At 45.7% G+C, this 15,145-nt stretch overlaps 1 protein-coding gene across 1 annotated transcript in view; it reads left to right on the forward strand.

The window, feature by feature from the left end:
• cog5 (component of oligomeric golgi complex 5) overlaps positions 1-15,145 on the forward strand; it is a 63,998-nt gene that overhangs the window by 44,071 nt on the left and 4,782 nt on the right. Inside the window, 7 exon segments of the mRNA XM_080022796.1 lie at positions 1,169-1,246; positions 1,881-1,962; positions 6,831-7,032; positions 7,556-7,717; positions 8,804-8,903; positions 9,515-9,625; positions 12,678-12,740. Coding sequence (XP_079878922.1) covers positions 1,169-1,246; positions 1,881-1,962; positions 6,831-7,032; positions 7,556-7,717; positions 8,804-8,903; positions 9,515-9,625; positions 12,678-12,740 — 798 coding nt within the window.

The following is a 15,145-nucleotide window of genomic DNA, read 5'->3' on the forward strand; positions in this document are numbered from 1 at the left end:
AACTTTTCAACGCCGTGTATTACGTTGTAAAAAAAACATGAGGAACCGATCTGATTTGGTGCCACTGACACCTACAGGACGGAGCAGGCGTTCAGGAGGTGACACTTGCTCTCCTTACTTGTAATTTACAGTCACACTTTGGAGATCCGATCGTCGTCCGATCCGATCTTAGTATGTTATATAGTGGGGCTGTACCCGACTTTGAATTCTGTCAGTCAAATCAGATTTGGCCGTTCAATACGAAGATTCGACTACCCGTTCCTTTTTTTTTTTTTTTTTTTTTCCCTTCCCCAGTTCAGCACCACACTAAATGAAACATGTCAGCCTACATGAGTCTCACGATGCCTGAAAACATCAGATTTCCTCCCATTCAGAGAAAGTAAAAGTGCGGCCTCCTCCGGGCTGCAGAGAGGACGGCAGTAGAGCACAAACTACAAAGAATTTGGTTGTGTTGCTCTAAGATTTTAAACGTCATATAACTATATATAGTATAACTGCATAGTGTCTTAATTACTCAAAATATAAAAATGGCAACCGTAGTTTCAGTTTCGGCAACCAAAAGCTGATGCCTAGTTGCCTGCCTGGGGAACGACTTTAGAAAGTTAGTATTGAGCCATAGACAGATAAATAGATATACATATAGACAGATAGATAGACAGACGGATAGACAAACGGAGAGACAGACAGACAGACAGACAGATAGATAGATAGATAGATAGATATACATATAGACAGATAGACAGTATATATAGATATATAAATATATAGATAGTGAGTGACTGAAATTGTTCTTTTGTCCGCCCCCCAATGGTTCCTGTTCCCCTGAAAAGTACCATCACCTCTTTGGACTTTCTTGGGATCTGGAACTGTGGACCAGGCCTTTCAGTACCAAGTTTATTATATAAACTGTAGACGTTATTGTTGTTAGACCAGGCCTTTCAGTACCAAGTTCCTAGGAGGTTTCTAAGTTCCTAAGTACCGAGAACCAAGTTTTCCTGGTTTCTGAAGTGCGCCGCTTTCGCACCAAGGTACAGGTACGACTGGGACCATGGCCATCCCTAAAACCGTTCTCTGTTACCCAGTTGCGGAAGTGAGTTGTGGAAATGGTTCCTTCCGACATGGTGGACAGGGGTGACCCCCCCCCCCCCCCCCGTTATGTTTCCTACAGGTGCAGCATCTCCAGAAGGTTCTGGCCAAGAAGCGAGATCCCGTCACGCACATCTGCTTCATCGATGAGATCGTCAAGGTGAGACTCGCGCCGGATAAATGTCCGTGCCACGTGTGCCCGTCGTGGGCGCTAATTATGACAATCACCTGCAAATCATCCTCATCGTGTTGAGCTCTGCCCCCCGCCCCGCCCACCAGCGGGGACCGTAGACGGAGGGAGACCGTCGCTATGGAAACAAAGCTCTCACCAATTTGCCTTGGATGGAAAGTGTGAGATGCCCGAGTTGCTCTCTTTGGTCCCGCAGGTTTAGGGGGTCAGAGGGTCAGTCGTCAATAATGGCTCCTTTTCTTGTTGTTGTTGTTGATGTTTTGTTCTTATTGTTATGCTCCACGCTGTTCCCGCCCTGTTTTTCTGTTGTATTCTATTCTATTGTTCTATTCCGTTTTGTTCTATTCCATTCCCTCCATCCTGAGCGTGCAGCTTCAGGAGGCAGGATAGTGTCTTTGACACAACCAGGAAGGGGGGGGGGGGGAGGGAGAGGGAGAGAGAGAGAGAGAGAGAGAGACGCTTGGTCGAAAGTAAACAGACACACACGGCCGCATCTGTTAGGTAAATAAAGCTGTGTGTGTGTCCATCTTCCCCCTCGGATTGTTGTGATTTCGGAGAAATTTCGGAGAACACTCCAGTGACTGTTTTTCTCTCTCTCTCTCAGGACGGGCAGCCTGACATCCTCTACACCTTCTGGACCGACATCACCAGCACACTGTCGACAGAATTCCACAGAGCTACTGCAGGTAGAAATGAGAGCCCCTGTTGTGCTGAAGTGCTTGAAAAGTCCTTGAAAAAAAAAAAAAAAACCTGTGATGTTCCCCCTGGTTTTGTTATTCAAATCGTAACCTAATGAGAAATGTTCCATAATAGCTTTTCAGCATAGATAATGCCAGGGAGATTGAATTGAATCCAGCAAGGTTGGACATAGACACTTAGATAGTAGATGACAATGAGATTAATAAAATATATACTATTAAAAAAACGATATATAAATAAAAACAGGGAAAAAGATAAGCTAATAAAAGTAGATACACAAAATAAATGCATTTAATAACAAAGGTGAGTATATTATTCACAATTATGATAGCAATCAGTGCTAATAAAGGGGGTAGTACTAATGATCTTACAGTATGTTCAGCCACAGTGTTTCATTACTGTTATAAAATTATAATAATAATAATAATAATAATAATAACTTTAACTGCAGGCTGCAATACACAGGGTCCAGGTTAATCATGTTAGTTACGAATGACAGTTTTCAAAGCTCCCATGAAATGCAGCATCACTTCTTACCGACACCAATTACAAAATTTCCGAGTTTACATGGAACGCCTGGGGGACGTTCTGACCACTGCTTCTTTATTGCCTTAGACTTTTGGCTTCTCTTTGGCATCTGGAACACAAAAACACAAACAATGCAATTATTTCACAACAACTAATTAAAACAATAATTTCTCAGATCAACAAAAACATCTTTTGAAGTAAAAAATTATATATATCTGGGGGAAAACAACATGAATTAGGGTTATCGGAGTTTCATTGAATGCAGCGTTCTGAGTTTTCCGAGGTTCCTTGAACGCACCATTACTTCCTGTTTTGGAGAGCTTTCAACCGAAGAGCCGTGTGTCCGCATCTTCCACAGCGAACTACTCTAGTTCTCGGTCACGGATGGCGTCGCTCTCTCGGACGGCTTAAAAAAAAAAAAAGAAAATGTATTTCATAAAATGATTTTTCTTACTCAACGCGTTCATATCAAGATGCCAATGAAAAGATGATATGAGACAAAACCTGGACCTATATAACAAACAGGATGATGAGGTCACGACGCGCCCGCTCCACAAGCTAATCAAGGTACGCCAACGTTCTGCTACGTCTGGTAAATTTTTTGTCAGTTTTTCCACTAACTCCTGCTCCAAATGTAGATGGATTCAGATCAAATTTGAACCACGAGATGTCTGAGACGTCCAGGTTCCAACGGGACCTCAACCATGTCCGTGGGTTCAGCGGTTGTCGTGTTCCAGAGACTTTTACCCCGGAGAATGCAGAGGAGATTTATAATAATAAAAATCCCGCAATAGAGTTCCAGTCCTGCAGGCTGGACCCCTAAATATTATTATATTAATTATATTAATAATAATAATCTTTCTTTGTATAGCACCTTTCATACAGAATTTGCAGCTCAAAGGGCTTTACAGACATTAAGGAATTAATAATTGACAGTAGTTAAGTATTTAAAGTGAATGTATGGTACATTTGCCAGAGTAAACATGCTTTCACTTGCTTTTTATGTAACGATGTGTGCTGATGAGTAAACGGGCTAAAAGGGGATTTGACGCCGGTCAAACGTCCGCCAAATGTTTTGTTTTGGAATAGCTCTAAAAGGGGGTAACGCATGCACCGTGCGTGGGCGGAGCGTTGGCGGGGGCGGCTTCCAAACAGTGGGCACATGAAGCGGCTGTGAGCACCTAATGGCTCCTCTCTGCGTCCCTCAGACACATCTACACTGAGGGAGTTTCACAGGGAACGGCAGTGAGAGGCGGACTTGGCTTCCTGCGAAAAAGCGCAGGCGCGTGTATGTGTGTGTGTGTGTGTGTGTGTGTGTGTGTATGTGTATGTGTATGTGTATGTGTATGTGTGTGTGTGTGTGTGTGTGTGTGTGTGTGTGTATGTGTGTGTGTGTGTGTGTGTGTGTGTGTGTATGTGTGTGTGTGTGTGTGTGTGCGCCTGTGTGTGTGCGCCTGTGTGAGAACTCTCACACATACACACACACACACACACACACAGCTAATTGTGGAGGTACTGTAGGCCAAGTGTGGACAGTAGGAGGCTGAGATGGATGCTGCGAGTGGGAGAGGAGGAGAAGGAGCGTGTTGGCCCGTTCTTTCCTGACTGTCCAGTCACTGTTCATCTCTTTCTCTCTCTGTTGTAATACAACTGGTTGTTGGATGCTTTTTGTTTCTTGTATGTTTTTTTTTTATTCTTTACCTTATTATTATTATTATTATCTTTTTTCTTTCTTTATTTTTTGTAGAGAGAGAGAGAGAGAGAGAGAGGTTTTAAGTTTAATGGGGTGATCACTTCTCTTTAAACGAGAACGGGAACCGATTGTTGCAGTATTGCGCGACAGTCGCTCTATCTCTGTCGCTCTGTCTCACACTCTTATCTCTCGCTGTCGCTCTATCTCCATGACGCTCTGTCTGGCACTATCACTGTCTGTCGCTCCGTCTCTGATGCCGTCTGTTGCTCCACCTGCGTGGGTCCCATCTCTCTGTGGCTCTATCTGTCTGAGGCTTCTGTGTGACAATCTGTCTCACTGTCTGTCACTCTCTGTCCGTGGCTCACTCTTCGTCTGTCGCTCTATCCCTCTCTGTCACCCGAGCTCTCATTCTGGTTGTCGCTCTCTCCCAGTGCCTCTCTCTCTTTGTCTTTCGCTCTGTCTGCCTCTCGCTCGGTCTCTTGTCTTTCCGTCGCACCGTTCTGTCGCTCTCTATCTCTCTCTCTGCTCTCTTTTGTCTTCATGATTGTCAAATCCAAAGAGGAAGCCAGAGTTTCATCCCCTGATAATGACGCTGGCGCTCCCAACGCACGCACACACACGCACACACACACACACACACACACACACACACACACACACACACACACACACACACACACACACACACACACACACACACAGACACAGTGTTCCCAACTCTACCTTCTCTCTCTTATTACTTCAGTATTTTTTACTGATGAAGTTGTTCAAAATCCTCATTCAGGTCGGGTCATGGCCGACCTGCCCCCGTCCGCATTGATCACCCTGTTATTAATATACCCTGCGGCCACAGCATCCAGCTGATTAATATGATCGTGTTTTAGGTTTTCAGGCGGTCTGGTGTTTCTGGTGTTTTCTCCAGGCCCTTGTATGTTCGCCATTTTGGGGGAACATTTTAAATGATCTTCATTATATCATTTTATCACAAATGAGTTTGTTTCATTTCAATTGCATGCGGCGCCCAGCCTGCTATGAAGCAGTGTTTGTTTTATTATTATTTTATTGTATTATATAAAATAGTGAGAAGGTGGTAGATGATGTACACAATGTTCCTTCTCTGTGATTATGGAAGCTATTAATAGACTATAACAAGAAAATTGACTTTTGTGCTCGTAGGGAGAGCGAAAAAATGACAAACGGAGATGCAAAAAAGAACGTTGTGTGAATCGCAGGGTAGAGCAGTATGTAGAGCATCTGTCACTCTCACTTCTCATGGTGGTAGGAAACAACAACCAAAACTGCTTTTCTTTAAAGGAGAAAGGTGGCAATACTGGGGCAATCTAACTCTCACTCTAGCTCGTCTCTCACTTTAGCTCTCTGTTGCTCTGTCTCTGTCTTGTGGCTCTCTCCATCTGCCTGACGCTCTGTCGCTTTATCACTGACGCTCAATATCTGCCGCTCCATCTCTGTCGCATTATCTCTCCATCCCTGACGCTCTACCTCTGTCTGTCGCTCTCTATCACCCTGCTTGCCGCTCTCTGTCAGCCTGTCTGTGGCTCTCTATCACCCTGCTTGCCGCTCTCTGTCAGCCTGTCTGTCGCTCTCTATCACCCTGCTTGTCGCCTCCCTTCTGCCTGTTTATCGCACTATATTGGTATGTCTGTCGTTCGGCCAATAGCCCTCTCTGTTACTGTCTGTCGTCAGGTCAGTTGTTGTACTGTTTCTCTGTTGTTTTCCCTATCTGCCGCTCTCTTTCTCTGTTGCTCTCTGTCTATCTGTCGTTCTGTATGCATAAGTCACTCTTTGTCTGTCTTGTACTCTTATCTGTCTGCCTGCCGCTCTCTGTCACCTTGCCAGCCGCTCTCTGTCACCCTGCCTGCCGCTCTCTGTCACCCTGCCTGCCGCTCTCTGTCACCCTGCCTGCCGCTCTCTGTCACCCTGCCTGCCGCTCTCTGTCACCCTGCCTGCCGCTCTCTGTCACCTTGCCAGCCGCTCTCTGTCACCTTGCCAGCCGCTCTCTGTCACCCTGCCTGCCGCTCTCTGTCAGCCTGCCTGTCGCTCTCTGTCAGCCTGCCTGCCGCTCTCTGTCAGCCTGTCTGTCGCTCTCTCTATCGATCGGTTCCTTTGCTGTATCCCTGTCATTTTCCCTGTCTGGCACTCTGTCTGATGCTCTCTATCTGTCGTTCTATCGCCATATGTTGCTCTGTCTGGAACTCTGTCTGCCTGCCACTCTGTTGGTCTGTCTGACAATCTATCTCTCTGTTGCTCTCTGTCGGCTGGCCTGCCGCTCTTTGTCTGCCTGTCTGTTGTTCTTTCTAACGGTCAGTCAGTTGCTGTCTCTCTCTGCCGTTTTCTCTCTCTTGCTTACTTTCTGACGCTCCACCTCTGTCTGTTGCTCTGTCTGTGACTTTCCCGCTCTAACTGCCTAATTGTCGAGATAATTAAGTGACTGAAAATTGTACAGAACTGACACGGCAGAGAAACATGGGGAAATGGTTTCATTTGCAGCGCTGAACAATTGCACAAAATTATCTTTTTCTTTTTTTTCTCTCTCGCTCGCTCTCTACCTCACCCTCTCCCACTCTCTCTCACTGCCTCTCTCCATCCCTCTTTCTTCTCTCTCTCCCTCTCCAGCATCCTCCTTTCTGAAGCAGGCTGTGGAAGGAGAATACCCCAAGCTGCTGCGTCTGTACAACGACCTGTGGCGGCGGCTGCAGCAGTACAGCACCAGCCTGCAGGGGGCGCTGGCGAGCAGCGGGGTGGACGCCGTCCTGGACGTCCCGGCCGGCGAGCAGGACGGCGACGATCTCTTCACACAGCCCAAGCAGGACTACAGGTGAGGAAGCAGCGCCATTCGATTCCCATTTCCGTTTGACTTGTTTCGATATGTTGAGATTTTATACGTAATGCCAATATACATACTCTGTTCCTATTAAAAATGGTGTGAATTCATATCCCCTTTTCATGAGGAAAAATATGCCTTTAGAAACATTTATTTAGTGTGTGTGTGTGTGTGTGTGTGACTTACTATGCATGTGTGTTATTATTATTATGGGTGGGTGTGTCTTATTATGTGTGTGGAACTTATTATGTATATGTGACTTACTATGTGTGTGTCTGTGTGACTCATTTATATGACTCGTGTATGTCTGTGACTGATTCTGTGTGTGTGTGTGGGTGTGACTTGTGTGTGTGACTTATTGTGTGTCTGTTAATTATCACGTGTGTGACTTATTGTGTGTGTGTAAGACGTGTCTTGTGTCTGACGTATTATGTGTGTGTGACTTATTATATGTGTGTATGTGTCGGATTTATGTGTGTGTGTGTTTGTGTGACTTATTGTGTGTGTGTGTTTGCAGCCCGGAGAAGGCTCTGAAGGACTCCCTGCAGCCCTACGAAGCAGCCTACCTGTCCAAGTCGCTGTCCCGCCTCTTCGACCCCATCAACCTGGTGTTCCCGATGGGGGGTCGCAACCCGCCCTCCAGTGACGAGCTGGACAGTATCATAAAGACCATCAGCAGGTGGGCAGCACATACCCGAGAAATACCCTCAAGAACCCCAGCTCAAATACCCTGACACGGACGTGTACACCTATGGTCCACTAGAATTTGAACTTGGTTTTGTTGTTTTTTTTCATCTATGGGTTCCTTCCATGGTTTGAATGTTGATTTTAAATGTTGCTACTCAGGGATGTATTTTAGGTTGAGTTCTGTTTGTTTTAGTTCTGTTGGGTCTTCATGGTTCTGTCATCTTTTGGTAAAAGACAGCGTTGGTTAAAGGCAACTTCAGTAGTCATGTATAGCCTCTGTACTCGTTTAATATTCCTTCAATGGCCGGAGGGGTCAAATCTATTCCTGTGAGTCGTTTGAGAGAAGCCGCCTGATTGGTACAAGACAACTGTACTGATTATTCCAATTAGCCGTGTCGTTACAGTTGCCATGCCAACGCTGGGAGTGTGCTAGTCAGTGATCCATCTGTTGTCTCCTCTTAGTTAATATTTCCCTGTGTGTTGATTAATTTAAAGGGAAAATAACCTTCTCGTCAGAGTTATAATCCCACACTTTATTAGTTATGGTTTATGCCAGCAAATAGCTGGCATAAAAAAATTTAATTCAGTTTTATTTAATTTACAAGTAAACATCTTTTGTATATTTGTTTATTGTTGTTTTTAACAGGCTGTTTTTGTATATTTGGCTTTTTTTTGATTATTTGGCTATTCAGCATATTTTTCTATATTTGGCTTGAATATTAACCTATTTTTCAGGCGCTATTTTATTTATTTCTCCACTCTCTTATCAGGCTATTTTTGTGTATTTGGCTTGTCTTTATATAATTGGCAATTTTTTCTATATTAGACAAAAAAAATATTTGCCTATTCCTGAATATTTAGCAATTTTTAACAGGGCTATTTTGTGTGTATTTGGCAATTTTTATTTTTTTTACTATTCTAGTATATTTTACTTTTTTTTGGGGGGCTATTTTTTTATATCTAGCTATCTTTGCATAGGTGGCTATTTTGTGAATTTTTTAATTTTTGTTTGTTTGTTATTTGGCTATTTTGGTATCAAACTGTGTGTGTGTTAAACAGTGTGTATTTTCTCCTGCAGTGAGCTGAACGTGGCGGCTGTGGATCCTAACTTGACGCTCGCCGTCGCCAAGAACGCCGCCAAGACCGTCCAGCTGTTCTGTGTCAAGTCCGAGCAGCTGGTGTGTGTGTGTGTGTGTGTGTGTGTGTGTGTGTGTGTGTGTGTGTGTGTGTGTGTGTGTGTGTGTGTGTGTGTGTGTGTCTGTGTGTGTGTGTGTCTGTGTGTGTGTGTGTGTGTGTGTGTGGGGGGGGGGGGGGGGTGTGTGTGTGGGGGTGTGGGGGTGTGTTAGCCTCGGGCCAATATTCGAGAATATCGAACACGCTCACATGCCACACCTTGTATTTCTCACACTGGGAATCCCAAAATAACTACAATTATTTATTTAAATTTTGTTAGTGTACGCATATATTTCGTTATAGTATAATGTTTTTTATTGTGGATGTATTTATTGTAATTGAGTGAAACCAAAGCGCCGTGCGCAACCGTTTGTGACGGGAACAACACTTTCTCCGCCCCGTCAACAACAACGATAATATTGTGTTTTGCAATATTTGGGCGAGACTGCATCGTAATATACAATTTTGGATATCGCCCAAGCCTAGCGTGTTTTTACATTATACTAAAACTTTGGCTATTCAAACAGTATCTTAAGAAAAGATCCACCTATCCATTATATTTCCCTGCTGGGATTAATTAAGCTTATCTCCTCCTACCTCGTGTGTGTGTCTGCAGTTGAGCACGCAGGGAGACGCCAGCCAGGTGATCGGTCCGCTGACGGATGGCCAGCGGAGGAACGTAGCGGTGGTCAACTCCCTGTACCGCCTGCAGCAGGCCGTCTCCAAGGTACTATTGATATCACCTGCTGATGTTTACAGGTACTTTAGTGCTGCAGTGGCTCTTTTCAGAGTTTTCATAGCAGCCTCGGTCTGCGTGAAGCGAAGAATAAAGAGTGCACTTTCACGCTCGTATTGGGTCTGTGTTATATATTATCTTCAACAAATTTATTTTGCCATTATGGAAGCAAATCCTTTATTCACGGCTTTGTCCCATTTGTCCATAGTAACACCTATGGGACATACTCTTATCTCGCCCAAAGGAGAAAAAAGAGAAGGACTTTTAATTAGACTTTGGATGCGCTGTCAGGGAAGTTAAGAGCACAATCCTGAGGTTCCATGAAGCTTGGTCCGGCCGCTGTTTTTTTTTCTTCAGTAATTTTGGTGGTTATTTTGCAGTTTTAGGACGGGTTTGAGGCTATGACTCCTAACTAAGGATATGAACTTTTAGAAGTAGTCACCAAGTTGGCAACCATGCATCAGGTTTTGGTTGCCAAGACTGACAAAATGTTCGCTGGATTTTAATCATTATAAATTTAAGATGGATGGATGGATGGATAGGTCGATTTATAAACATACTGTAACCATCCCACATAATGTTGTTGACAGTTGCCCAAATCTGGTTTCCTTTGGCAACTGGGCAACCGTTATTACCTACCTACCTACCTACCTGGTTAAAGAAAGGTTTCACTCACTCAAAAAAGTAGCCACACCCACTTCAGCCCAGTGTTCAGCTCATCAGTCATTGAAAAAACCCTAAACACTTGGTTTTGGTGGTGTTTTTTTGCGGTACCACACAGATTAAGGGCAGCAGTAGCTCCGGCATTTGGCAACTGGAGGGTTGGTGTTTAGATCCTCCGATCCTCCTGGCTCGTTTGCCGAGGTGCCCTTGACCTAACGCCTTAGAGCTCCCGACGAGCTGGTTGTCTCCCTGCACGGCTGACGCTGAGAGTGAACAGGTCCATGAAGCCTGGGCCATGTCAAGCGCTTTGAGAGGCCTTCGTGGCTAGACAAGCGCTGCATAAACGCCGTCCATTTACCATTGAAGTGCTGTCTTAATAGATTGGAAAAGGGCCAAAATTCTGTACCATGTCATTTTGAGTAAAACACCACAATCAAAATTGTCAAAAGTGGTGTGTGTGGAATGAACCACAATAAAAGCAATCAGCGGGAAGAAGAAAAGCAATCAGTGGCATAAATGTACACACAGGAGGCAAATCTGTGTCATAAGCGTGTTACGGTTCCACCTCGGGCACATCACGGTTTGGGGCCCGGTGGCAATCCATACAGAACAGTATGGCAATATTTTTCCCCACGATATTGTATTGATTCTCTGACGCCAAGAAACTTTTATTTTTATTTTCTCTAACATTTAGGGCCATGACATTCAGGCCCGGTCCACAGTAATGTGGATACATGTAAAAAGTTTCCACTCGACACCAGCGTTTTCAGAAGGTTGGTCGTCCACCCCCAGACGCCAAAAAACGCTGTTTCCATTTCTTGAATATGCATTAAACAGGTTTTACATTTGACATTGTTCAAATGGGCGAAGAAGCAGCGTCATCGTGACGCAATTAACATCTAAAGTCCTTTCACATTCCCAACACGTCCAAATCACTGGACGAACCGAGAATCTCCGACACAGCAGCAGCGCAGTCAGCGAACATGATGTTCAGCAACAACGCTGTGTGGGCGCAGTTCCTGAGGTTCGAGAGGCGAGTCCACGTCCGCGTTTTCGAGAAGCTCCGTGTGGATGGAAGAACAAAAGGGAGGAAAAGAAATGCATTTAAACTTCTTACTGCAGTGAAATGTGAAAGAAAAGCATCGTAATACTTGCTCTATTGCAAAACATAAAGTTGAAATATTATCGTATCACGGCCCAAGTTTCGTGATAATATTGTATCGTGAGATCCCTGGAGATTCCCACCCCTACATCACAGCCTCCCATCACCTTCAAGATGGGATGGATGGATGGACGGACGGACGGACGGACGGATGGATGGACGGACGGACGGACGGATGGATGGACGGACGGGCGGATGGACGGACGGGCGGATGGATGGACGGACGGGCGGGCGGATGGATGGACGGACGGGCGGATGGATGGACGGACGGACGGACGGACGGACGGACGGATGGATGGATGGATGGATGGACGAACGGACGGACGGACGGACAGATGGATGGACGGATGGACGGACGGACAGATGGATGGACGGATGGACGGACGGACGGACGGGTGGATGGATGGACGGACGGACGGACGGATGGATGGATGGATGGATGGATGGACGAACGGACGGACGGACGGACAGATGGATGGACGGATGGACGGACGGACAGATGGATGGACGGATGGACGGACGGACGGACGGGTGGATGGATGGACAGACAGTTGGATGGGTGGATGGATGGATGGATGGATGATGGACAGGCGGATGAATGGACAGATGGATGGACGGACAGATGGATGGGTTGATGGATGGATGGATGGACAGTTTGATGGATGGACAGATGGTGTGACGTGCGGTGACCCATGGGTTTCTAATTTTAAAACCCTCCCTCTCTCCCTCTACCTCCCTCCATCTCTGTATGTGTCCCTCTCGTTCTCCTCCTCCCTCCACCTGTCTCTCTCCCTCTCACTTCATTAACTCTACAAATAACAGCGGCACCTCATCGGCCAAAGTAAACGCTGTGCAGCATCGACCGAGCGACAGCGGAAGAGATAGTGATTTTGGTGTGTGTGTGTGTGTGTGTGTGTGTGTGTGTGTGTGTGTGTGTGTGTGTGTGTGTGTGTGTGTGTGTGTGTGTGTGTGTGTGTGTGTGTGTGTGTGTGTGTGTGTGTGAGCACGTGCGTCCCAAGCAGAGTGTGTTCTCACAAACCCCATTAAAGATGCATGGAGTGATTAACAGCGTCATGAAATTACACTGTTTGAAAACATAAGTGTGGGCGAAGGTGTTTTTCAAGGGTTGAAAGGATGAATGCATGACAAAAATCCGCAACCAAAGCAAATTATGCATTGTGCTGTAATTGACCTTTGACCTGTGATTCTTCCTTCCAGGTCATTTCGGGATTGGGGGCATGTCCGCCTACGGCCGGACAGGCGCTCTCTGCTTCTCTTGAGGTATCACAGGCGCGCGCACACACACAAACACACACACACGCGCAGGTTTTAAAACATTTATTCTTTCGTTCTTTCTTAGCTACATTGAAATGTAATATTTTTCAAGAAAGGCAGGGAAAAAAAGGGATATAAACAAGGGAAACACCGATTGTGAAATCCTGGGCTGATATCAATGTTTAAAATCATAATTTGGCCAATTGCTGGTGCCGATGCCGATGTTATCCCAGTTCCCCTGAACGCAGCATCACTTCCTGCTTGGAGTGGCCGAGTCTTCTGAAATCCATCACAGATGGCGTCGTCCTTGTTAACCTTCAGATAAAAATATAAAAAATGCTAAAATGTGTCGCCAAATATACTTTGGCGACCCATTTTAATTTACCTGGGTGGCCCCGCCAAGTAAAGCATGTGTGTGAAATACTGGATGAACAGCCACTGCCATTGGTGAATGTCATCAACATGAATATCGGCGGATACGATGTACGGCCGATAAATGGGTGCATCCTTAATATAAACATCAAATTAAACATTAGAATCACTAAGCAACATGAGCATTTATATCGAAACCAATTCAGATAGTTTAAAACGTGAGGTAGATGATAAATATGGAAATATGCAATAAAGCTAAAAATCAACTACAGTATAGAAGCTTGAAAATAAACAAGCCTAAATATTAGCAATTACCAATCAAAATAAACCTCACAATAGACAATAAACCAGAAAATAAACCTAAAAATAAACAATAAATAACAGAATTATGCAATAAACCTAATGAGAAACAAAAAAGCATTATGACCCTGACAATGAACCAGAAAAATACAAATAAATAATTATAAACCTGAAAAATAAACAAGAAACAAGTGTCCACCAAAATGAATATAAATGGAATCCAAGGACTTGGGCGCTGCAGTTTGAATGCGGAGCGGTTCAAAGTACCAAAACAAATAACCCAAAATCCTGCTTTTAGCTCCTGTTTGCCCTGCAATCTGTGCAGAAATGGAAGAGTAGAATCTGGAAATTAACAGTACCTTAGCCCTCACTTCCCCGTGGTTACCATGGCAGCGAGTGTGGTTACTGGGAGCTTGATTTCCATCCACATTCTTCCCTATGTGACGGTTTGGATCTAATATATATAAAGTATATATATATAAATAGTGTTCATTTCTATTTAGAGATAGATAGATAGATATATAGATAGATGATAGATAGATAGATGGATTGATAGAAAGATAGATATATGGTCAGATAAATGGATATATAGATTATTCATCCCCTGGGCGTCAGAATAGAAAAAATAAAATAAAATAAACAAATTAAATAATTAGGTAATAAACCAGAGGATTCCCTGAAAATTGGCATTGTACTAAAGATGAACTGAAAGATGGACAAATGGGGAATGTACAAAAAACAATAAGTGAATAATATATCAAATTACAGTAACCTCCTGATAAACAGTAAGTACGAGTATAAGAGCCCACGGGAAGGGCCACGGAAACACTGCCCAAAAGGTTTTAGGAATGGAATGGAAAAGCTACCTTCCAGAATTAAGAACTGAAAGCTGGATCATCTGCATGTAGTTGAACATGCACGGTGTTGCACGAAAACGTTGGCACGCGGCTGCTTGCACGTGGCTGCTTGCACGCGGCTGCTTGCACGCGGCTGCTTGCACGCGGCTGCTTGCACGCGGCTGCTTGCACGCGGCTGCTTGAACGGGGCTGCTTGCACGCGGCTGCTTGCACGCGGCTGCTTGCACGCGGCTGCTTGCACGCGGCTGCTTGAACGGGGCTGCTTGCACGCGGCTGCTTGCACGCGGCTGCTTGCACGCGGCTGCTTGCACGGGCTGTTTGCACGCGGCTGCTTGCACGCGGCTGCTTGCACGCGGCTGCTTGCATGCGGCTGCTTGCACGCGGCTGCTTGCACGGGCTGTTTGCACACGGCTGTTTGCACGCGGCTGCTTGAACGGGGCTGCTTGAACGCGGCTGCTTGAACGGGGCTGTTTGCACGCGGCTGCTTGAACGGGGCTGCTTGAACGCGGCTGCTTGCACGCGGCCGCTTGCCAGGGCTGTTTGCACGCGGCTGCTTGAACGCGGCTGCTTGCACGGGCTGTTTGCACGCGGCTGTTTGAACGCGGCTGCTTGCACGCGGCTGCTTGCACGCGGCTGCCTGCACGCGGCTGCCTGCACGCGGCTGCCTGCACGCGGCTGCTTGCACGCGGCTGCTTGCACGCGGCTGCTTGCACGGGCTGTTTGCGCGGGCTGCTTACGTGCGACAATTTGCACGCGGCTACTTGCACCCGGCTGCTTGCACCCAGCTGCTTGCGTTTCAACTTGCGGGGATTTTGCGTATGACGTCAAAATCGGGGTTAACAAACCTAACCCCCACCCCTCTCTCCACCCCCCTCCCTCCCC

This window comes from Zeus faber (assembly GCF_960531495.2).
Source record: "Zeus faber genome assembly, chromosome: 21".
Classification (NCBI taxonomy): Eukaryota; Metazoa; Chordata; class Actinopteri; order Zeiformes; family Zeidae; genus Zeus; species Zeus faber.